A 25,865-nucleotide genomic window follows, 5' to 3' on the forward strand; every position below is an offset into this window, starting at 1 on the left:
GATCTCAAAAGTCTCCTGGAAGGAGATGAGTGGACTTCCACAGGGTCCGTCCCAGCCCCAGATGGTCCAGCCCAGCTCTGTTTTGCCTACCTCATCCAGGGTCAGCAATTTAGACCCGGAGTGATCTTACCCCTGCCAAAAATTTTACTTTTTTCTTTTTAGGTGGTGATGGTAGTAGTAATAACGTGGCCTGTGAATTTAAGTTTAAAACAATATAATCCTTTATTTCAAAAATCTTTTAAAATGTAGTGTATATTTCAATCCTTAGGGCCTACTCCACAGTCCCGTTTATTAGTACCTTTGTCCACTCTGGTTTTTTTCCCTTTCCTGGGAGGAAAGTTTCCACCCAGGATAACGCCCTTCCGGTGGCGAGGCAGGAGTCTCTCCCACCCCTCAGGGTCGGCAGCTGGCTCGCTTTCGCAGCCCTCTAACTACAGTGGACCTACCGCTGTGGCCCCGCCAGACACCCGCCCCACCCCACCACAGCCCCTCTCCTAAACTACCCACGGTGGAGGGCGGGGTTGCCAGTTTCAAACCCGCCCACCGAGCCCAACCCAGCCGGTAAGAGAGAGGAAGCGCAACAAGCCACACCCACTTTCTCCTCTTCTCCTTTTCGTTGGGCCGGCTGGTTGTCCTTTATCACTATCCTGTAGCCGATTGGCTCCCTCCGTCCCGCTCCAGCCCCTGCCTGCAGGGGAGGAGGAATCGCGCCAAACTGGGCGGAGAGTCTGCTGGCCTCTCTCCTAAGCTGGTCTGGGCGGCGGCGGCGGCAACTGGGGACGGGGCGGGTGGCGCATCACGGGTGCGGAGGCAGGAGGGGCAGCCTCATTGTTCCGGGAGCCGTCGCCTCTGCAGGTCCCTTAGCTCGTTCGGCTCTGCCCCTTTCAGAGCTCCCCAACCCCCACCACAGCCCGCGCCTCCGAGGAGAAGCGTCCGGCGTCGGCAGCAGCTGCAGCATCATCTCCGACCCGCCAGCCATGGAAGACACGGACCAGTCGTCTCGGGTCTCCTCGTCTTCGGACCACCCGCCCCGGCCTCAGCCCACGTTCAAGTACCAGTTCGTGAGGGAGCCCGAGGACGAGGAGGAAGAGGACGAGGAGGAAGAGGACGAGGACGAGGACTTGGAGGAGCTGGAGGTGCTGGAGAGGAAGCCCGCCGCCGGGCTGTCGGCGGCCCCAGTGCCCACCGCCTCCGCCCCCACCGCGCCCCTGCTGGACTTCGACAATGACTTCGTGCCCCCGGCGCCCCGGGGGCCCCTGCCGGCCGCGCCCCCTGTCGCCCCGGAGAGGCATCAGTCCTGGGACCCGAGTCCCGCGTCCTCCACGCCATCCCTACCCTCCTCTGCCGCAGCCTCGCCCTCCAAGCTCCCCGAGGACGACGAGCCACCGGCCCGGCCTCCCCCACCTCCCCCGGCCAGCGTGAGCCCCCAAGCCGAGCCCGCGTGGACGCCGACCGCCCCGGCCCCCGCTGCGCCCCCCTCCACGCCGGCCGCGCCCAAGCGCAGGAGCTCCTCTGGCTCCGTGGGTGAGTGCCTCGCCCTCCCGCCTCGCGCCCCTCCCTCTTTTGTGTGCAGCCCCAGCTGCTCACGCGGAGCCCCCCTCTCCACCCCGAGGGGCTTTGTCTGCAGACCTGGGGGGAGGGGGAAGGCGCCCCCCACCCCCCCCCGTGGGAGCCGCCGGGAGCTGGGTGGGGCGGCGGAGGTAGCCCGGGCTTGTTCTTCATTGTCTGTCCGGGCGTCGGGTAACACGTGCACCCGACCGCTCCTGGGTTCTTCCCTCTGGTCCCCATTCCACTGCGTCCCTGAAGTTAGGCACCCACCCACCCCTAGTTGAAGCTGGGTGTGTATGGAGGAGCTAGGGTTGTGGATTCTTGGGCTGCCTTCGTTCTGGGGTGAGGATGGAAAGGCCTTGGCGCCTTAATCTTTTGTCTACCCGTCTGGGTTGCTCCTCGGGAAAAGGCACAGTTTCGCTGTTAGTCCGCTGGCCTGTATTCAGCCCTGGCCCCCTTCTTATCCCCTCCTTGGCCGGGCTGGCCCCATGCGTTTCATCTCCCTTCCCCTCCTCTTGCGCTGGTGGGGAGATGACCCCTTGGAAAACGTCCACATTGACCCAACTGCATTGAAGGAGAGCGCCTCCAGTGGTGTGCGCGTGGAGATTTGGGCTGGAGAGTTCCGGCGAAGTCCTGCCACCGCCCAGTTTACCCGTGTATTGATGTGGCAACTCCGCATCAGCTAAAGCGAGCCTGGGAAATGGGCTGTGGGCATTGTGTTCCGAGGGGGCGCAGTTTTGCTCGGGTTCTGAGCCGCAGAGTAAGAGGAATTGCTGTTAGTGTGGACAGGTTTAGCCTCTTACTGCATCATAATTGAATCGTAAACAAAAAAGCAACATGATTGATAGTCTTAAAGAAGGGAAACCTGTGGATTCCTATCCGGGTCTAGGCCAATTAAATTTGTGGTAGATTTACCATGAGACTTAATGAAATATTTTGAGGGGTTTTCATGTATTGGTTAGATACACTATTTCTTGGAAGTTATGTTTTAGGTCTACAGAGACAAATCTGCATAGTCTGTAAATAGTTTTCAAATCTTTTCATTCACAAGTACCTGGTTGTACATTAATAATTAAGTTCTTTCACAGAACACCTTAGGAAATTATTTTAGAAGGTAAAAATACCAAGTTTATTAGAGATTTAGAGTTCATCTTATCGGACAAATTATGAACTTATTAACTAGTAGCTTTTTACTTTTCCTGATTTACTGCTTTTAGGTATTAGGAAGCCATTGAAGATTATTGAACTGAGGCCTGGGTGGTAGTGTTAGAAAAGGAATTGGGGACCGTATTCTAAGATAGGTTGGAAAGAAAAACAGGGGAACTATATTCAGAAAGCTTTTGTGATAGTTCTGAGACAGGTGAGTAGCGCCTAATCTAGTTAATTATTTAGTTCAGGGAAAATGGAATAGAAGGGAAGCATGAATTCTGTAATTGGTTGTGAATCTGTATTTTTATAGTTAGGGTACAAAGAGGTTTTATGAAAGAGAATTGACGGGACTTTGACGCTATGAATGTAAATGCAAAGGAAAGAATGTTGGTGCTTATTAAATCAGTTTGAGACTGTCCAAAGTTGTTAATTGAAAGGAAGTTTATATAGGATTTAATATTGCTTTAAGTATAGGGTTATTATATCTTAGAGATTAAAAACCATTTCTTTTAAGATTTTGAGTTTTATATACGTTAAATCTTAAGATGCCTCTAAAGAAAGAGATGTCATACCCTATTCAGTCCCCATCTTCCATTTTTTATCTAACAAATGATAACAAGGAATAGAACTGATGAATTTAGAGATTCTGAATAATTTCTTTTGTTAAGCTATTTTTAATTTTCTGACTAGGAACAAGTGGTATATATGCTCCTTATGGATAAGATAAATTATGTTTCAGATTGGTTCCTAGGAAGCACAGTGTCAAATTTATAGTGTTTTTTAGTAACCAACAAGCTCCCTCATCCTTTTTAAAATGATGTAATGAATATATATATAGAATCTTTGGTAAATATCTAAGTATGTGGAATAGTATTTAGAAAATATGCTATTTCATACTATATCTCTGTAAACTTGGAAGATTTGCTATATTATATAAAACATTTCTAAAAAGGGGCATATTTTCTATTGTCCAATAATTAGCTCTGTTTTAGTGTAGTTATTTCATAAAATACCTAAAAGCAATTTATTTGAAACCCTACTGATGTAAGGCTCCAATTTAAATGGCACATTTTAAAGGTAATTTGCTAGCCCAGGTTTCAAGTACCAACCAAATGGATCTCTTTCTTGATTCTTTGGAAACTGATGAAGTAGAAGTAAATGCAGATACACTATTCTTATAGCACATTCTTTTTGAGACTTTTGGTTCCTGATTCTAAATGTAAACCCTAGAAAAGGTCCCTCTGAGGGTGATAGCACCAGGGATTCAGAACTCTTAAGGGAGAACCCTAGTTCATCAGCAGTGTTTAAATGGGTGAATGTGACCTTTGTGGACATAGGCATGTGAAAGGTGGTCAGACCCAGCTGTACTGAAGCTAAGGTCTTCTCAGACTGATGGCCTCATCATCATTTCCGCTCTGAAGGAGGAGTTAATAATTTCACATTTAAGCTGCTGAGTTTTTGTTTCTTGGCATGGTGATTATTAATTTTAAGTTGCTTTACTCATGTGTTTCCATAACATTCTGTTCTTACCTATGATAGATATCATACCATATATGTGATAATAGTACGTTTACTCATCTCTAGTTTCTACCAGACTATATGCTCCTTGAATAAAGGGGCTATATCACCTTTTTTCCCTGAGGAAAAGGATTATATGACATTATATCTGCATTACTGAGCACAGACATGTGGTGTAAGCACTCAGATATTTGTTGAATGAATGAAAATTATAGATGAAAGTTGATCTTCCCATTCTGTATAGTTCCAGAATTATTAGATTATTTTCTCAATAAAAATCCCAAGTGTTATGAAGTAAAACATGCATTTATTTACATATGTACCATATTTTATTTAATCAGTCTTTTAGTGATGATGAACTAGGTTGTTTCTCAGCTTTTTCTGTTATAAATAATGTTGCTGTGAACACCCTTATATGAACTTCTTTGGGAATACATGCTGTTCTCTGGGTGTTGTAAGATAAATTCATACTAATAGAATTCCTAGTTCAAAGGCTATGTGCATTTAAAATGTTGCTAGATAATGCCAAATTGTACTAACAAAGAGTTGTTCCAACCTATATTTTCACCAGTAATGTGTTAAAGTACCTTTTTTCCTTTTGCCTTTACCAGTAGAGTAGATTAACCAGTAAATGACTTAGCAAATTATTTTTTATTTTATATTTCCCAAGTATTTTTTTTTAATATATTTTATTGATATTTTACAGAGAGGAAGGGAGAGGGATAGAGAGCTAGAAACATCGATGAGAGAGAAACATCGATCAGCTGCCTCCTGCACACCTCCCACTGGGGATGTGCCCGCAACCAATGTACGTGCCCCTGACCGGATTCAACCCGGGACCCCTCAGTCCGCAGGCCGACGCTCTATCCACTGAGCCAAACCGGTTTCGGCCCAAGTATTTTTTAAATTTATATTTCCTAAGTATTTTTTTAAATCAGCTTAGGTGCCATATAATTTACTAGGCTTAGGTGTCAGTACATTTTTCTCATCACAGTTTTGACCTCTTCTTTTTTTTCTTCTTCTATCTGTAGGAGCACTTGATCTAGTGTCAGGAAATTAGACTTTGTCATATATATGTCTTATAAAAATTTCTCCGTGTTTTCTCTTGGTATTTTTATAATTTTATTTTAACATTTAATTCTTTCTGTAGTTTATTTTGTTCTAGAGAATGACATAGTGATACAATTTTATTTTTGAATATGATATTTCATTTGTCTCAACACCATTTTCTCTACTATTTTGAAATGCCACTTTTGTCATATATTTGTAGTATGGGTGAAATATTTTCTGTTTCATTTATTTTTTAATTGCTATAACTTTTATTTATTTAATTTAATTACTTTTTAAGAGTTTCAATTAATTGTTGATGTTAAATATATTATTTTCAGGTGTACATCATAACGGGTAGTGGTAGTGGTTAGACACTACCAGGTGATTCCTCAGTAAGTCAAGTACCTATCTAACACTCATATATAGGTTATAACTTAAAAAAAAAAATCTCACCAGAGGATTTTTTTTTTTTAATGATTTTTGAGAGAGAAAGAGAGAGAAACATTGATGTGAGTGAGAAACATCAGGAGCTCTAGTTAAGTTTGGCATTGATGGAATCAAATATATATTTTAATGGCCTGCTAAAAGAATTGTGGGTAAACATGTGGTTAAAATTACTTTAGTATAATAGAAGTTTAGTATGTTTACATTGCCTTACCTCTTTTTTGGAGGGCTTAAAAATTATTTTTACTTTTTGTTATGGAAAATTTCAAATATAAAGGAAACAGAATAGTGAATGAAACTTCATTTAACCATCACTGAGCCCCAACAGTCATCAATCCATTGCCAATCTTGCCAGTCCCACACCCTTATAAATATTTCATTATGTATGTTGCAAACCAAGTACTGTTTTCCAAAACATAACCACAATACTCTTGATCAAATACTTTCCCAATGTATTTCACAATAATTAATTTCACCAAGTATCCAGCCAAAGTTTATATTTACTACTACTTAGTGAATGTCATACGTCTTTTTAAAAAAGTTTAAAAAAACACACCAGAATCCAAATAAGGTCCACACATTACAATGGATTGGTTTGTTATATGTCTGTCTATGGGTTCTCCCTTGCTTACTTGTGCACTCTCTCTGAAATTTGTTGAAGAATGCACGTACAGTTTTTTCACTTTAATGTTTATTTTATTTTTTATTTTTATTTTTGTTAATCCTCACCCGAGGATATTTTTCCATTGATTTTTAGGGAGAGTGGAAGAAAGAGGGAAAAACACAGCGAAGGAGAGAAACACTGATGTGAGAGAAACACATCGATTGGTTGTCTCCTGCACGGGCCTGGAAGGAGTCTGCACCTAAGGTACTTGCCCTTGACCAGAATCGAACATGGGACCCTTTGGTCTGCAGGCCGATGCTCTATCCACTGAACCAGAACTGGCTAGGGCAATGTTTTTATTATTTTAGTTGATAAAATCATTTTAATGTTATTAAGATACTAGGAGCCCAGTGCACAAATTCGTGCACCTTGAAAGGAAATGTGGGCTGTGTGGCTGTGGGGGGCACAGGGGAGGGAGGGAGGGTCTTGGCCCATCCTCCGCACTCTCACCCAGCGGCTCCTGCTGTGGCCCCCGGTCCCCAGTCTGCTGGCAGCCCTACTCCCGCTGCCGCCGCTCCCACGCGCTGATGGCGCCAGCCCCGCTCGCACCTGCTGATGGCACGGAGCGATTGGGGACAGCGCCAGCAGCAGGTGCGAGCAGGCTGGCGTTGTCAGTGGGTGCGAGCGGTGGCTGCTGCCCCTGTCGCCCCTCAGGAGCAGGGGGAGGTGAGAAACCTTGAGGGGCTATCGGGGCCGACAGCACCGAGTGATTGGGAGCGGGGCTGAGGCCGGCGCCAGCAGCGGGTGTGAGCGCTGGGCAGAACTGTGGCGTGCGGGAGCAAAGACTTTTCAGTAACCACCAGAGGCTCGCCCCAATGACAGTCACCGGTGTCTTGCCTTGGTCTGGCGTCCCCAGTCACCTGCTCCACCATCCCGCTGTGGCTGATGCCCGCCATGTTTCGTGCTTTGCCACCTGCTGCTGACACCTGCCATGTTCCGCGCACGTCCCCTGGTGGTCAGCGCACATCATAGCTACTGGTTTTTCGGTTGTTCTGCCATTTGGTCTATTTGCACATTAGGGTTTAATATATATAGGTAACTTACAGCCCTAGCCAGTTTGGCTCAGTGGATAGAGCGTCGCCTAAAGGGTCCCGAGTTGGATTCCGGTCAAGGGTAGCCTGAGTTGCAGGCTCAATCTCAAGTAGAGGGCGTGCAGGAGGCAAGCCAGTCAATGATTCTCTCTCATCATTGATGTTTCTCTCCCTCTCTCTCTCTCTCTCTGAAACAAATAAAAATATATTTTAAAAACAATAAAGATATAACTTACATACAGTAAAATGCATAGATCTTAAGTTTCAGCAATTCTGTTTTGACAAATGCAGCTACTCATTTAACCCACACCTCTGTCAAGATACAGAAAAGGTTCATCATTCCAGAAAGATCCCTTGAGCCTTAGCAGTCAATTTAATTCTTGTTCTGTCCTTCTCCCAGCCCTCCAGTCCCAAGCAGCTACTGTTCAGATTGTTTTCACCATAATTTTGCTGATTATAGAGCATCATATGGATGGAATCATACAGTATTTACTCTTGTGTCTGGTTATTTGTACTCAATATGTTTTTGAGACTTACCAATGATGTTGTAGGTATCAGTAATTTATTCCTTTTTACTGCTGAGTAAGTATTCCATGATAAGAATATACTACAATTTAATTATTTGTTCACTTGTTGATGGACATTTGGATTATTTGTAGTTTTTGGCTTTATGAACAATAGAATGCTGTGAACTTTCTTTGTATAGGCCTTTTTTGGTGGATATTTGTTTTCATTTCTCTTGGGTAAAGAGAGTAGAATTGAGTAAGAGTAGAATTGCTGGTTCATGGGGTAGGTATCTTTATAAAAAAAATTGCCAAACTGTTCTCCAGAGTGGTTCCACGTCTACCAGCGATGTATGAGAGTTAGCATGGCTTCACATTCTCACAAACATTTGATATTATCAGTCTTTTACATTTTAGTGGGTATGTAGTTGTTTCTTATTATAGTTTTAATTCAGGTCTTCCTAATGACTAATGAATTATAAGGCTTTTACATGTCTACTGGCTACTTGTATATTTTCTTTTTGTGAAGTGTCCAAGTAATTTGCCGATTCTAACATTGGGTTAGATGCCGTTTTCTTACTGATTTGTAGGAGTCTTTCCTCAGATATATGCATTGTGAATATATTATCCTAATCTGTAGTTTACCTGCTAATTTTATTGATGGTTTCTTTTGATGAATATAATTTTCTGCTTTTGAAGCAGTCTTAATTTATCAAGTTTTCCTTTTATGGTTCATACTTACTGTGTGCTAAGACACATTTGCCTACAACAAGGTTGTAAAAACATTTTATGTTTTCTTTTAGAAGCTTTATTGTTTAGCTTTTATGTTTAAATCTATAATTCGTCTTGAATTAATTTTTGTCTATGGAAGAGTTACAGATTCAGATTTATCTATTTTTTCCATATAAATATCCAGTTGTCCCAGCAAACATTTTTTTACATACTTTTTTTTTTTGTTTGTTTTTAGAGAGAGAGGAAGGGAGAGGGATAGAAACATTGATGAGAAAAACATCATCGAACAGCTGCCTCCTGCACACCCCACCACTGGGGATCAAGCCTGCAATCTGGGCATGTTCCCTGACTGGGAATTGAACTGGTGACCCCTTGATTCATGAGTCAATGCTCAACCACTGAGCCACACTGGCCGGGCCCAGGAAAATTTTTTTGGAAGGAATTTGTCTTTCTCTATTGAATTTTGCTTTGGTACCTTTGATGAAAATCAGTTGACCATATAAGTGCGTCTGTTTAAGCATGCAGATCCTCCTCAACGTATGATGGCGGGTATGTCCTATAAACCCATAGTAAGTTGAAAATATTCTGAGTCAGAAATGCATTTAGACACATTAAAAATTGGCACTGACTTCTCTGGCATTAGATCATGTCTGTTTACATAAGTATGTTTAGCATTCAATGATGGGAGTGGGTGGAGGAGTGAGATAATGAAGGAGAGAGGTGAAGAAGGAGAGCAAAGAATTAGCTCATTAAATAATGACTATTTTTTAAAAAGCACTTGATACACTTAACCTACCAAGCATCATAGCTTAGCCGTGCCTACCTTTAATATTCTCAGAACACTTAGTATTTTGCCTACCTGGATTTGGGCAAAATCATCTAACACAGTGAATACACTGTGGAGTATCCGTTGTTCACCTTCCTGATCTGGGAGATGAGGCTCACCGCTTGTGCTCAGCATCACCAGAAAATTGTACTGCATATCCTTAGCCCGGAAATGATCAGAATTTAAAATCAAAGTATGATTTCTATTGAATGTATATTGCTTTTCATAAAGTCAAACCATTCATTGTGAGTCAAGGATGTCTATATTTTATTCTATTGATCTGTTTGTCTATCTTTATGTTAGTAACCAGACTGTTTTAATTACTGTTACTTTACTAGGGGCCCAGTGCACGAAATTTGTGCACTGTGGGTGGGGGGTCCCTCAGCCCAACCTGCCCCCTCTCACATACTGGGAGCCCTCAGGGGATGTCCTACTGTCCCATGGGGAGCGTGCCTAAGCTGCAGTCTGGCCTCCCTTTGTGGGAGGCGACCGGGCTGACCAGGGGAAGACACCAGCCCCATCACCCCGCTGCTGCAGCCACTGCCAGTCACCACAGCCACCAAGGTGTTTTCATCAACACGGACTCCGGTCCCTTCACCATGAAAAAATGACATCTTTCTTGAGGCATTTTCAAGATGTGTCTTTCATAGGATATGACATTTCTTTCTTTTTTTTTTATCCTCACCTGAGGATATGTTTCCATTGACTTTTAGAGAATATGGAAGAGGGAGGGAAAGACAGACAGAAACATCAAAGTGAGAGGAACACTTTCATTGGTTGCCTCCTGCATGAACCCTGACCTGGGCCCTGGCCAGGGAGGAGCCTGCAACCTAGGTACATGCCCTTGATCAGAATTGAACCCAGACCTGCGGTCGGCAGGCCAAGGCATTATCCACTGAACTAAACTGGCTAGGGCAGGATATGACATTTCTTAGCTCTCCAGCAGCGGACCTTCCTTTTTTTCTCCAGAAGTGTGGTGGAAAAACCCTAGATCACCTTTTTGGATTCTTATTATCCAAGTTACTAAGAATATTACCAGTGGCATACAGGAAGCTTAGCCAATGAGCAGTCAGAAAAGGTGTTTCCTCTGTAGTTCACACCATTTGCCGGCTGGGCCCTGCCCAGGCCTAAAGCCTCTGACAGAAGCTATAGGCCTGGGCAGGGGACCCCCAGCTCCCTCCGATAGCCGGCTCCACCTCTGCCCAGGCCTAAAGCCTCGGGCCGAGGCTTTTGGCCCAGGCGGGGGACTCCCAGCTCCCTCCAATCGCCGATCGCCGGCTCCGCCCCTGCCCAGGCCCAAAGCCTGTGGCGGAGCTTTCGGCCTGGGCAGGGGACCCCCCAGCTCCCTCCAATCACTGGCTCCGCCCCTGCCCCCTCGGCTCTGATCGCAGGCTTGGCCCTGCGCAGGCCCTTCCCAAGCTGCTCAGGGCTCACGCAGGACCTACCTTAGAGTGACCTGGGTGCCAGGATGTTCCCGGGACCCCTGGCACTGGGTGCCTATGTATGCAAATTAACCACCATCTTTGTTGGGTTAATTTGCATACTCACTCTGATTGACTATGGGTGTAGCGGAGGTACGGTCACTTTACATGTTTGTCTGTTATTAGGTAAGATAGTAAATCTTAAAATCAAGCAGTGTGAATACCCCAAGTTTTATCTTATTTTTCTCCAAAAATTGTTTTGCCCTAAGTCCTTTGTATTTCTATATACATTTTGGGATCAACTTGTTCATTTCTACAGAATGCCTGCTGGGAATTTGGGATTGTATTGAGTCTAGAGATCAATATTGGGAGAATTTGACATCTTAAGAGTTTGAGATTTTACCTTATAACAAGTTAACAGATTAGCCTGCCATAGTCTCATGGATGCTGGCAGAGGTCACAGATACCTGGGTAAGAAATAAGGGACTTTAATACTCACAGCACTGGTAATAGCCAGAATATCAGCACTTTTGCATTTCTATTGTTAAATTTACTTCTAAGTATTTTATGTTTTTTTATTGCTATTGTAAATGATAGTAGTTAACATTTTTATTTTTCATTTGTCAGTTGCTGGTACATGGAAATACAGTGATTGCATACTATTCTTGTAACTATCCTGCATCTTCCTAAATTTACTTCCTAGCTCTAGTAAGGTTTAATAGGTGTTTTTTTTTTTTTTTTTTTTTAAAGCATAGAATTTCCTAACGACGCAGTGCTGTTCGCAAGTTAAGATCATTTTACTTTTCCCTTCTGATCTTTATGCTATAAATGTGGTAAGAAGGCAAGTACAGTAAAAGGTGTAAAAAATTCCTTGTTTTATTCTGCATCTGGGGGAAATGTGATTAGTCTTTCATTATTAAGTATGAAGTTAGCTGCATATTTTTCCTAGATGTACTGACCCTTAGGTTGAGAAAGTTTCCGTCTACTCCAAATTTGTTGAGAATTTTTATGAAATAGGTATTGAATTTTAACAGATGTCTTTGGCATCTATTAAGACAATCATATCACTTTTCTTTCTTAGACTGTTAATATGTTAAATTTCATTGTTTGATTTTCAATGTTGAACCAATCTTGTATTTTTGAGATTAAACCCTTTTGGTAATAAATATACTTTTTATGAATTGCTGAATTCAATTTGCTAATATGTTGTTAAAGATTTTTGCATGTATGTGTAAGGGGTATTTTTCTGTAAATTTATTTTCTTGCAATATCTTTGGTTTTGGTATTAATGTATCAATTTATAAAACGTTTTGGGAAGTGTTTGCTTTTCCTTTATTTGCTGGAAGAGTCTGTATAAGTATCCTTAGATGTTACAGAATTTACTAGTGAAGCCTCTGGGCTTGGAGTTTTCTTTGTGGATATGGTTTTAAATTATAAGTATACTGAACTTTCTTCAAGTAACATAGGGCTATGCAGATTTTCTATTTCTTCTCTGCCAGTTTTAGAAATGTATGCCTTTAAAGGAATTTGTCTATTTCATCTTGATGAGTAGACATCAAGGACTTTGTCCACTCACCTAAGTTATCTTAATTTATTGGCATAAACTTGTTCATAATATTTTAGATGTTTTTAATATTTATAGAGATAAATCTTATTTATCTTTTATTTCCATTACTTTTTATTTACTTCTTTTTCTTGGTAGTTTTATGGAGTATCAGTTCTATTGATTTCTTCACTTTTGGTTTCATTGATTTTTCTCTATTGTTTATTAGTTTTCTATAATATTAGTTTCTGCTCTGATTCTTGTTATTTTCTTTTACTTATTTGGGTTTAACTTGCTCTTTTTTTCTGGTTTCATGAGGTGGAAGGTCTTTGAATTGAATCCTTCAGAGTTATAAATTTCTCTCTAACCTTGCTTTACCTGTATCCCACAAATTTCCATTATCATTTTATTTAAAATATGCTTTAATTTCCTCTGTGATCCATGGGTTATTTAAAATTGTATAGTTTAATTTCCAAACATTTTGGGGTTTTCCAGATATTTTTGTCTTATTGATTTCAATTTAATTTATGATGTCAGCCTTTTTAAGTGTATTGAGACTTGTTTTCTAGACCAGAAAATAGTTTATCTTGGTGAATGTTCCATGTGTACTTGAGAAGAATGTGTATTCTGTTGTTTGTAGTGCTCTATAAAAGTTAGTTTAGTTCGTGAATAGTGTTATCTAAATCATCTATATATCCTTATTGATTACATGCATGTGGGGGTAGTTTGTTGATTAGAGTTGAGTGTTAAATTTTTTAAATAAAAGTTTTAGATTTGTCTGTCTCCCTTTAGTTGTTGCTTCATGTATTTTCTATATACCTTTCCCACACATCTTTAGTGTTGTAATATAGCTATTTAGTGTTATGTTTGTTTACTCCTTTATCATTACCAAATGCCCCTCTTTATCACTGATCGTATCAAGGTAATATTCCTTATCTTTGAATCTACTTTGCTCAACCTTAATGTAGCTGCTCCAGATTTCTTAAGCTAAGTGCTTGGATGATATATCCTTTTAGATTCTTTCACTTTTATATATATACACTAGAGGCCCGGTGCACGGATTTGTGCACTGGTGGGGTCCCTCGGCCTGGCCTGTGCCCCCTTGCAATCTGGGACCTCTCGGTGGATGTCAGAGAGCCAGTTTTGGCCCGATGCCCACAGGCCAAGCCGTGGGACCCCACTGGTGCATGAATCTGTGCACTGGGCCTCTAGTATGCATATAAGATCTTTGGTTAATCTCTTCCCACTCTCCCCACTCCTCCCTTCCTTCTGAGATTCATCAGTCTGTTCCATGTTTCCATGCCTGTGGATTCCGTTCTTGCATTGAGCGTCTATCCCCTGGTGGTCATTGCGCATCATAGCTACTGGATGGCCGGTTGGCCAGTCGCTTAGGCTTTTATATATATAGATATTTTATTGACTTTCAGAAAGGAAGAGAGAGGGAAAGAGAGATAGAAACATTAATAATAAGAGAGAATCATTTATTGGCTGCCTCCTCCACTCCCCCTACTGGGGATCAAGCCCACAACCCCAGGCATGTGCCCTTGACTGGAATCGAATCTGAGACCCCTCAATCCGCAGGCCGACGCTCTATCCACTGAGCCAAACCAGCTAGAGCTAGATCCTTTCACTTTTAACCTACCTGTGTTCTTATATATAAAGTGTGTGTTCTATAAATGGCACATAGAAGGATTTTTATCTAGTCTGAAAACCTGCTTTTAATTGGGACCATTTACATTGATCATACTTATTAGTATGGTTCATTTAAGTCTTTGTTTTCTTTGTCCCATCTGGTTTTTGTTCTTTTATGCGTCCATGCAGTTTTTCCATCCTTTGTGTTTTTATTGTCATACATCTTGCTTCTACAAATACTATTGTATATTGTAATTATTTGTGCTTCAAAAATAAATTGTTCTTTAAAGAAATTAAGAAATGAGAATATTTTGTATCTACTCATATATTTACCATTCCGCCATTCTTTGTTCCTTCATGAAGATACAGATTTTTATCTGGTTTCTTTCCCTTTAGTCTGAAGAACTTTAGCATTTCTTGTAGTGCAGGTCTCTTGATGGTAATTTCTTTCAGCTTTTGTTTTCATATTTTACCTGATAATACGTTTATTGTCTTTGTTTTTCAAGAATATTTTTATGAATACAGTCAATTTTGCTATATACAGAAGTTACGGTGGGTTTTTTTTTTTTTCTGTTTTAAATCTTTAATGTTGAAAGTATTACATATGCCTTCTTTTTCCCCCATTGACCTCTCCAGCCCATCCCCACCCCCGACCCCAGGCCTTCACCACCCTATTGTCTGTGTTCCTGGGTTATGCATGATGCTAAGCGAAATAAGCCAGTCAGAGAAAGAAGTTATGTTTTATAGAGTTGCAGAAAACACTGAATTAGCAAATACTGAATCATTGCCCTTAGGGGAAATACAGGTTTAGGTTCCTGGAAACCTCTAGTCATAGCATTTTTGTTAACCAATCTATATAAAACTTTGTTTTATGTGTATTTCTATTTAAAGACACAGTATTTACTGTATGTTGTTGATTCATTAATATTGAACACATGGTCAACGGCATGACAATTCCTACCTAAATGAAGTTTATCTAATACATACGTTTTCTCTGTAAGGTCCATCACAACCTTCTATGGTTAAGAACACTAGACGGCACTTCAGCACTGTGCTTAGGAGCCTATTTAAACAGCAAAATAACAAAAGCTACGAAAATGTGAAAAAATGTGGCACTAAATAGGCTGGAAAAAGAAGACAGTGTTTACAGTCTGAGAGTGAAACAAGGAGACAGGGTTTCTTTGTTTGACCTCACCTGGGAACCTGGGTTGGGTGATGGGCATATTTTGCTGTTCTGTGCATGTTTGCTATCGTAAGTATTAATTTTGGGATTACCAATTTAGACAGTAAACAAACTTGCAAATAGGGAATCAGTGAATAATAATGATTGAGTATATATAATTTTAGATTGCCCTTTTAAAAATTATTTTAAGGATGTCCATTATCTTTTGGATTATGTTTTTTCCAAATCAATAAAAGAGGTCAGGTCATTCTTATTGCTGTTCCCTTGCCCTTTTCCTGTTTTAAAGGTTTTTCTCAGTCTTTGGTTTACAACAATTTGACCTTTACAATGTGTTTCTTTGTGGGTTGTATTTATTCTGCTTCTTGGATTTGTAAATTGGTATTTTCCATCACAGTTGACAAATTTTAGTTTGTTATATCTTTATTCATTCTCCCCCCCCCCCCCCCCGCATCTGTCACTATTGTGATGGGAGTATATGTTCCAATTACATATACTCTAAATGCTTGATTATCTCACAGGTCACTGAGCTCTGTTCATTACCCCCCCCCCCACACCAGCCTTTTTTTCCCCTGCTGTAGTTCAGTTTGCATAGTTTCTTTCTGTTGCTTTTTAAAAGCTTATTCATCCTTTCTTTTGCGCTGTCCAGGAAATCCAAGATGAAGGTGCCAGCGAGGTAGGCTTCATTCTGAGGCTCCTTCTCTTGGCTTATAGGTGGCTGCCATTTGCTCACATAGCGCGCGCGTACAGAAGAATGGAGAGACAGGGGGGAAGGGTGAGCAGCAAGCTCTCTGGTGTCTTTTCTTATAAGAACACTAATCCTATCCTACCATGTAACCCTAATCACCTTCCAAAGGCCCTGATTCCAAATACCATCACGTTGGAGGGTAGGGCTTCAACATAAAAATTGGGGCGGGGGGGTGTCACAAATACTCAGTCCATGATATATTGTGGTTAAGAAAGTGGGCTCTGGGTTGAATTGCCTGCGTATCACTAGTTGTGTTGTCTTTTGAGTGAGTTCCTTAAGTTCTGTCCCTTGGTGGTGGTTGTTTTTTAATCTATTAAATGGGGATAGTAACAACAACTCTTGTAGCAATAGAGTTCTAAGGAGTAAAATGAGTTTTTGCATGTAAAGTACTTAGAATAACAAGTAGCCCTCAATGTTAATTTTAAACAAAATAAGACTGGTGATAATAATGATCTTCCTAATGATAATTAATACTTTCTTTGTAATTTGGACAATGGTGATAGAACTGATGTCTTCAAAGAATAGTGTACAATGACTCTTAGAATATTTTTATTTAAAGGTAGACAACCTGGCATAAGAAAATACATTCTTCGAAAGTTCTTCTGAACTGAACACATGCCAATAAAAATGACTAAGCAAGTGTCGTATTAATTTTATTCAGATGCATCTTTAAAATTTTGGCTTAATTAGTACAAGATAATTTAACTGTCTGAAAATGTGAATAAAAGCCTTGAATGTGGTATATTAAGTAAGAAAAATAGTATCTTAAAGCCATTTTGGTTCATGATGTTTAACATAAACATGTTTTGCCTCTTGAAAAATGATAGGTTGTATGGATACCATTTAATCAACTTTTTAATATATATGTGGTAATTTAATCTGAATTAATGGTTCTACTAATGGTACTACTTTTTCCTTTCCATCTTGGCTTTGTTCTCTGCAGGTGAAGTTTTGTATTAACTCATTACAAACTGAACCCTTACTTGCTCCTCTTATCTTTAGGCTCCTTCCAACTCTGTCTTTATTTCTGCTGAGGTTATATTCTATTTGTTTTTCAGATGAGACACTTTTTGCTCTTCCTGCTGCATCTGAGCCTGTGATACCTTCCTCTGCAGGCAAGTTCTTTCTGCTAGCCTTTTATCCTCTGTGGGTTCTAACTTTAACTCTTTAGTTTTGTTAACTCTGTACAGAGTAGTTTGAATTTACTAAAAATTAATTAGCATGGTTCAGATAATATCTACTGAAAAAGTGGAAATTGCATTTTATATGCTATGTCCAATGGGGAAATGGGCAGAACTTTTGATTAATTGGAAATATATAAGGAATTCTTGGACCCTTGATTTTACATTTACATATTGACTGTTCCATTTCTCCAAGTAAAATTTACTTGCTGTATAGCTGAAAGACTTTCATGTGAATGAATGTCATTCTGTGGCATTTAATTGTCCAGTGTCTTTTCTTCCCTAAACTGTCAAACTCTCTTCTAAAATCCTCTTTTCCCCTCTAAAACTAGTTAAAATAAGTTTTTTTAGTAATTATACTTGAGATTTTTCTTAAAGACTGATTTATGTCTTTGCATGACATATAATTACCTCTGTAGCGATACACAGGTTTTATTGATAATAGCTTTAATTTTTTAGTAATGGTTCCAGTCTACTTGTTATTTATTAATTAAATGTTACATTTCATTTTAGTTAATAGCAAGTCTTTACTAACACTATTTTGAATCTGTAATAAAGCATACATTAACTCTGAGAACACTGGCATTCTCTAACTTTCCTTTCTGTCCATGGTCACAGAAAAAACTATGGACTTGAAGGAGCAGCCAGGTAACACTGTTTCTGCTGATCAAGAGGATTTCCCATCTGTCCTGCTTGAAACTGCTGCTTCTCTTCCTTCTCTGTCTTCCCTCTCAGCTACTTCTTTTAAAGAACATGAATACCTTGGTAATTTACCGGCAGTATTACCTACCAAAGGAGCAATTCAAGAAACTTCAAAGGAAGCTTCCAAAGAGTTTCCAGAAAAGACAAAAAATCCATTTGTAGACAAAGATTTAACCGAGTTTTCAGAGTTGGAATATTCAGAAATGGGATCATCATTCAGTGGCTCTCCAAAAGCAGAATCTGCCATAACAGTAGCAGACCCTAGGAAGGAAATAATTGTGAAGAGTAAGGATGAAGAGGATGATTTAGTTAGTAATAATGTCCTCCATAATCAACAAGAGTCACCTATAGCCCTTATTAACTTGACTGAAGAGGAGAACAACATTATGTTTCCAGAAAAAAGAAGGGACAGTTTTAATGAAAAGAGAGTTACAGCAGGAGCTCCTATGAGGGAGGAATATGCAGACTTTAAACCATTTGAGCGAGTGTGGGAAGTAAGAGGTATTAATAATAAGCAAGGTAGTGATACCTTGGCTACCGCAGGTAATATAGAGAGCAAGTTGGAGAGTAAAGTGGATAAGAAATACTTTGTGGATAGCATTGATCAGACAAATCCTGAGAAAGATAGTGAAAGCAGTAATGATGATACTTCCTTTCCCAGTACACCAGAAGCTATAAAAGATGGTTCAGGAACATACATCACATGTACTCCCTTTAACCCAACAGCAACTGAAAGCATTTCAACAAAAATTTTTCCTATGTTGGAAGACCATACTTCAGAAAATAAGACAGATGAAAAAAAAATAGAAGAGAAAAAGGCTCAAATTATAACAGAGAAGAATACTGGCACCAAATCATCACACCCTTTCCTTGTAGCAGCACAGGATTCTGAGACAGATTATGTCACAACAGATAGTTTATCGAAGGTGACGGGGGAAGTAATGACAAACATGCCTGAAGGTCTAACCCCAGATTTAGTACAGGAAGCATGTGAAAGTGAACTGAATGAAGCTACAGGTACGAAGATTGCGTTTGAAACAAAAATGGACTTGGTTCAAACATCAGAAGCTATGCAGGAGTCACTCTACTCTGTAGCACAGCTTTGCCCATCTTTTGAAGAATCCGAAGCTACTCCTTCACCAGTTTTGCCTGACATTGTTATGGAAGCACCACTAAGTTCTGTAGCTCCTAGTGCTGGTGCTTCTGGAGTGCAGCCCAGTTCATCCCCCTTAGACGCGCCTCCTTCAATTAATTATGAAAGCATAAAACTTGAGCCTGAAAATCCACCACCTTATGAAGAAGCCATGAGTGTGTCACTTAAAAAAGTATCAGGAACAAAGGAAGAAGTTAAAGAGCCTGCAAGTATGACTGTAGCTGTTCAAGAAACAGAAGCTCCTTATATATCGATTGCATGTGATTTAATTAAAGAAACAAAGGTCTCTGCTGAACCAACTCCAGATTTCTCTGATTATTCAGAAATAGCCAAAGCTGCACAGCCAGAGCCTGAGCATTCGGACCTAGTTGAAGATTCCTCACCTGATTCTGAACCAGTTGACTTATTTAGTGATGATTCAATACCTGAAGTTCCACAAAAACAAGATGAAGCTGTGATACTTATGAAAGAAAATCTCATTGAAACTTCGTCTGAGTTCATAATAGAACATGAAAATAAGGAAAAAGTCAGAGCTTCACCACCACCTAAGGGGGGGAAGCCGTATTTGGAATCATTCCAGCCCAATTTAGACACCACAAAAGGTGCCATATCACCTGGTGAAGTTCTAACATGGACCCAAAAGGAAAAAACACCTTTGCAGATGGAGGAGCTCAGTACTGCAGTTTATTCAAACGATGGCTTATTTATTGCTAAGGAAGCAAAAATAAGAGAGAGTGAAACATTTTCAGATTCTTCTCCCATTGAGATTATAGATGAGTTCCCTACATTTGTCAGTTCCAGAACTGATTCTTCTAAATTAGCCAGGGAATACACTGACCTAGAAGTATCCCACAAAAGTGAAATTGCTAATGCTGAGGATGGAGCTGGGTCATTGCCTCGCTCAGAATTACCCCATGACATTTTTTTCAAGCATGTACAACCTAAGGCTGAAGATAAAGCCCATGTCCCAGGTGAAGTCTCTAAAGAAAGGTCTGGTATTTCAAAGGTGCCCTTACTGCCTCCAGATGTTTCTGCTCTGCCTACTCAAACAGAGATAGGGGATATAGTCAAACCCAAAGTTCTTGTGAAAGAAGCCGAGAAAAAACTTCCTGCCGGTACAGAAAAAGAGAACAGATCGCCATCTGCTATAATTTCAGCAGAGCTGAGTAAAACTTCAGGTAATGAATCCATACATTGTTTTGTGCTTTCTTGCCACCTTTTGACTTAGCATGGAACATTTCACTACATTTTGTGTAGTGTGTTACATTTGTGGTGTCCGGCACATCACACCACATTGACAGAATCCTCTTCTACTGTCCCAGTTAAAGGTTTTAGTGCTTTTTCTACCCCTCTTGCACTCATCACTTACCCTTGTTCTTAACTTTTCCACACAATTATTCATTGATCATTTGTATATTGCCAGGGAACTAGAAAAAAAAATTTTGTTAGAATTGGCTTCAGCGTATATTTCTTTTCTTTTGCTTCCGTGTTTCCTGATAGCACGAAGAGCAAGAGGTATTAAAACATTTTCAGGTGCATTTACTTTTGTTTTGCCATAAATTAATTTTTTGAATTTTTGAATGAAAGAACCTTTCCTTAATGTTCCTAATACTTCAATATACTGCAGTGTTTTCCGGTAATAGGTGTAAAGTTATGTATACTGCGTAGTAGACATTTTGTTGAGAAGTATAAATTGAGGTATGCTATTATGAATTTTTCTGAAAAATTTTGCTTATTCTCATTTTTTCTTTTGTCTCTACATTTCCCATGACCTGATTTGTGTAAAGTGATTTGAAAATGTGTTTGTTATTTAGTTGTGTTTTCTGTGAAAATATGTAGTGATTATGTGGATTCTACTGAATCTGCTTATATGTTGCAAATGGGTTGTACTACTGACAGAGACCAGTTTAGAGATGGTTGCTATAGTCTAAGAAAGAGGAGGCTATGAACATTAAGGCAGTGGGATGAGCCTGGTGACATACTAGTAGGACTTGGGGTTTGGTTGGACATGAACATGAAGGATAAGGGGAGGCATTAAAGATGACTCAATATGTGCAAATACATGGTTGGCAGTGTGAGAAACTGAGTTCGGGAATTTTGGAGAATGAAGTGGGATTTAAGGAGAGAAGATACGAAAATATGTTTTAAATATATTGTTAATACTAGTACATTACTTAAGGGACAGCCAAGAAGTGATGGATATTATACATAGGAAGCTCTTGAGAGAGACTTTGCTTTTATGTGTGTATTAGAGGCCTGGTGCACGAAATTCATGCACTTGCGGGGGGAGGGGGGCATACCTCAGCTCAGCCTGCACCCTCTCACAGTCCGGGAGCCCTCGGGGGATGTCTTGACTGTAGGGAGCGGAGCGGGTCTAAGCCGGCAGTTGGACTTCTTTAGCGCTGCCGCTGCACTCGCCATCCATGAGCCCAGCTTCTGGCTGAGCGGCATTCCCCCTGTGGGAGCGCACTAACCACCTGCATTGAGCGTCTGCCCCCTGGTGGTCAGTGTGCATCATAGTGACCTGTCGTTCTGCCATTTGATTTGCATATTAGCCTTTTATTATATAGGATTTGCCATGGGCTCTGGTATAGTAATTAAAGCCACAGATCAACGAGGGAAAACCAAGAGAAGAGGAAGATTTAAAGGTGGAAGGATTGGTGCGTTATAAAATGCTAGCTCACCTAAGATTAGGGATTAAGAATTTATCAAAAAGGAGGGAAGATGTTGGCCTGACAGTGGCAGGTGGTGTGAGTGGGCAGGGCTACGGCTGAGGAATGAATGGGATTTTAGAAAATAGATACTGAATGTTGACCGTTTTAAAGAAAGTTTGAGACTGTGGAGAAAGAGTGTTAGCAATGCGAGGGAGACAATGGGGTTGAAAGAAGCCCGGCCCCTTTTTAAAAGATTGGAGTAAATGTCGAATTAAAGGCACTTGTAGAGAGTCAGGAGGGGAGGATGAGATCCAGAACTAATTTTTACCCCTTTTAACAGAGTAAGAAAACACCCATTTCTCTATTACCACCAGTTGATATATATTTTTTAGATAGATAATACCTTCACATATACAAAATTTAAAAAGTACGGTGATAGTAGGTCTACCTGTCTCAAGTAAACACTTAGTGCTCCTTCCTAGTCTGATTTATTTCTTACGTATTCTTCCAGACATTCTGTATTTGCCATTTAAAACCAAATCGAAAACCTTTATGAGTTTGATAAGTTAAAGTGGTTTGTGAAGGTGAACATGTTTCCATATATTTATTGGCTATTTGTAATTTTTATGCGAATTGCCTGTTCATATCCTTTGCCCATTTTTTTTTTAAATCTTCACCTGAGGATATGTGGGTGTTTTTAAAAATATATGTATTTTATTGATTTTTTTACAGAGAGGAAGGGAGAGGGATAGAGAGCCAGAAACATTGATGAGAGAGAAACATCGATCAGCTGCCTCCTGCACACCCCCCACTGGGGATATGCCTGCAACCAAGATACATGCCCTTGACCGGAATCGAACCTGGGACCCTTTAGTCCGCAGGCCGACGCTCTATCCACTGAGCCAAACCGGTTAAGGCTGTGGGTTGTTGTTTTTTAATTGATTTAAGAGAGAGGAAGAGAAAGAGAATAAAAAACATTGGTTTGAGAGAGAAGACATCGATCAGTTGCCCCCTGTCCGTTCCCCCAAAGGGGCTTGAATCTGAAACCTGGGTATGTGCCCTGACCAGGAATCAAACCCACCACCTTTCAGTATACGGGAGGATGCTCCAACCAACTGAGACACACTGGTCAGGGCTCCTTTGCCTGTTTTTAAATTTAGATTTTCATCTTTAATTTTGAGAGTTCTTTATATACAAAGGATGCAAACTCTTGTCATGTCACAGTTTTCCCTCAGTTTTCTAAATAATTTTAATTTTTCTGGACATTTTAAATTTTCACATAGGGAAATCTATAACTTTACTTATTTATAGATTCATTTTTACATTTAATTCTGATCTATTCGAAGTTGATTTTGAATTCTGGTCAGAGATTATTTTATCCCACATGCTTTTTGGTGGTGAAGTTATTTTCCTGTTCCCATCATACTCTGATCTAATTTCCTAGTACCAGGAAACAATGCTAGGGAACACAGGGACACACAGAAAATCAACACTGCCAGATTTCATGCCCTGGGTTGGACAATCAACTGTACTGTGGGTGTTGGTGCCACCTAGTGTTGTAGTCAGAAAATGAGGTCTATGGAATACTCTGTAATTGACCACATGGACTATATTCAGTTGGGCAGAGAAATTTAGTGAGTTTGTGGGTATTTGTTTCATACTAAAAATGACTTTATAACAGGATTTTGAATCTTGACACATTGTATTGAATGAAACAAATGCTTGAATCATGCTATTACAAACATTATGAAATGACCTTAAGGATTCCCCCAAACCTGTGTACTTTAATGAAAACTTAAAGGTTTTAAGGTTTTAGAGCCTAAAGACCATTACTTTTTAAATTCCAAATTAAAAATGCTTTGTCTCTTTTGGAATATCTATATATTATTTTAGATTATAATACAAGAAGTCAACATTTTTTTAGTTCTCATTCAGTAATATCACTTTCAGTTTCTATGGTTTTTAGTATTCATTTATCAACTTATGCAAAATTGCTCAAAATTAAAAAATGCTCATTTCTTTTTGCCATTTTAACTTGTATTGTCATTCATTTTCTAAACTAAAGTATTTCTCCACATCTTAAGTTTCAATTCAGTAGTTAATGTTGAAGTGCTATAATTTAGTCCATAGAGGGCATTATATTACAGCACATTAAACAGTGCTGTTTAATACCTTTCAGTAGTGAGACATATGTTTAGTTTCATAACTCAGGATAATTAAATTTTGAAGTAAGTTCAAAACTACTGTGTAACTACAATTGTTTATTTAAAAAGTGAGTGCTGTTTTCTATTGCTGGAAGTGGAAATAACTATTTTAGTTACCAAGAATTGTGCACAAGCAATTCCAGTTTAGAGTAGTACTTTCAATCCAAATGACTGCCTTGTTCCCACTTTATTTCCTTTATCTCAACATTGTTAAGAAAACAAAGCAAAACAAAACATGAAATTTTCTGGGGTTCAGAAGAAAAGGAAGGAAAGACATGGAAAAGGAAGAATCTTGGGAGAACTGGCTAGGGCAGACCTATAGCTTACATATTGCTGCCTATGCCAAAATACACTTTCTGATGTCTGAAATCCTGCCACTTAGATACAGATACAAACCTCTCTCTCTCTCTCTCTCTCTCTCTCTCTCTCTCTCTCTCTGGTTGTAGAGAAAAGAGGTATTTTTATTCAGTAGGGATTGATACAATCATGTACATTTCCTACTGATGAGGTAAGTGCACTAAGAAAATGAGAGTTTTAATTCGAGATAATGAGAAGAAGAGAAACAAAGAATGTAGGAAATTTTAGGGCATGCTTAGGGACATTTTCCTTACTGGTTTTTGTCATGCTTGGGGGAGGTACTTGGGATATGGACTTTGAGGAGTGGGAAGTTGCCAGACATGAACTTTGAACAGTTTATTTAAAAAGTTTTGTGTAAGGCTGATTTTGATTTCAGGAAAAGGAGACTACCTCCTTCCCTCCCCCTTCCCAATAATATGCTGTAAGACTTAGAATTTAGACATTAAGAATTTATTTACTTGCATTATAAGTAAAGCACTTTTCTGTTGTCCTCTCCTTTGGGATCCTCCTTTTAAGAGGAAATAGGTTCCTGTCCCAAGAAATCAAAATGCTGTTGGGATGTGTCTGCTCTATTTAAAAATTACCATTGAAAATTTTTTTGTTTGTTAAATATTTGAAGGCAAACAAAATAAATGATGTTTTGTTTTTTAAAAAACACACACACAGATTTATGTCCTTTATTTGCCTATGAAGTTGGGAATTAATGTGAAATAGGACCTATAAACTATTCATATATAAAATTTTCTCAGCTGCAAAATAATAGAACTACATAGCAAAGAACAATAGTTTGTGTGTATAGGCACTTCTGACTTGAAAGGTATTGGTTATTGCTAGAATTAGATAGCTTAATACATATGCTTTCTTAGATGTGTTTTAAGGGTCTTGTCCCTTGTAGTTTGTTATTTTTAGCATAATACTAATCATAAATGGCTAGCACTTAAATAGGGCCTACTTTTTGTCAGGCACCTTGTCATAAGGCATCTTGCCTAACACTAATTCATTTGATCCTCACAATAAGCATAGCCCATATAGCTTTATATTTTAACACATTCTTTTGTTTCATCAAAATTCAAATTTAAGCACGTTTTTGCTTAGTTTACCAAACTTAAAGGAACTCTAGTTTTAAAACTTTTCTAAGAAAGAAATGGGCAGAATGTCAGTTGATTTATATGAACTAGTTTTTGCTGTAAGCTTAATAAATTGCAAAGCCCATATAAACGGAAGAATTAGATATCACTATGCAAGGTTGCATTTCCAGGGCTCCTGTTATGCCTTTTTAATCTGCCAGGGAGTTATTAGGTATATTTAATGTTTAAATGAATGGATATTATTACACATTCTTGCCCTCTCGGACTACTTTTTAAAATTGTCAAACCAAGTTAAATAACAGAAGATGTGAGTGGTAAATACCCATATCTTAAGAAATCTTTCCACCCCCTCTCCTGTTTGTGTAGTAATCTCTGACTTAAAAACTCTTTGGGTGCCCTAGCCGGTTTGGGTCAGTGGATAGAGTGTCGGCCTGCAGACTGATGAGTCGCAGGTTTGATTCCAGTCAAGGGCACATGCCTGGGTTGTGGGCTTGATCCCCTGTGGGGGATGTGCAGGAGGCAGCCGATCAATGATTG

General features: G+C 39.8%; 1 protein-coding gene across 3 annotated transcripts in view; it reads left to right on the plus strand.

Annotated features, from left to right (window-relative positions):
* The first annotated feature begins 728 nt into the window (after window positions 1–728).
* The window catches only part of RTN4 (reticulon 4), a 59,087-nt gene continuing 33,950 nt past the window's right edge, over window positions 729–25,865 (plus strand). The window contains exons 1-3 of one of the 3 annotated variants that reach the window (XM_080683155.1): window positions 732–1,524; window positions 17,048–17,104; window positions 17,789–20,203. In XM_080683155.1, the coding sequence (XP_080539281.1) occupies window positions 978–1,524; window positions 17,048–17,104; window positions 17,789–20,203 (3,019 nt within the window). In that variant the 5' untranslated portion in view covers window positions 732–977. Of the gene's footprint in view, window positions 1,525–17,047; window positions 17,105–17,788; window positions 20,204–25,865 lie in introns of all 3 variants that reach the window. The other 2 variants (XM_080683154.1, XM_080683156.1) reach the window with 2 other exon arrangements.

Source organism: Plecotus auritus (genome assembly GCF_963455305.1).
Source record: "Plecotus auritus genome assembly, chromosome: 8".
In the NCBI taxonomy this organism is placed as follows: Eukaryota; Metazoa; Chordata; class Mammalia; order Chiroptera; family Vespertilionidae; genus Plecotus; species Plecotus auritus.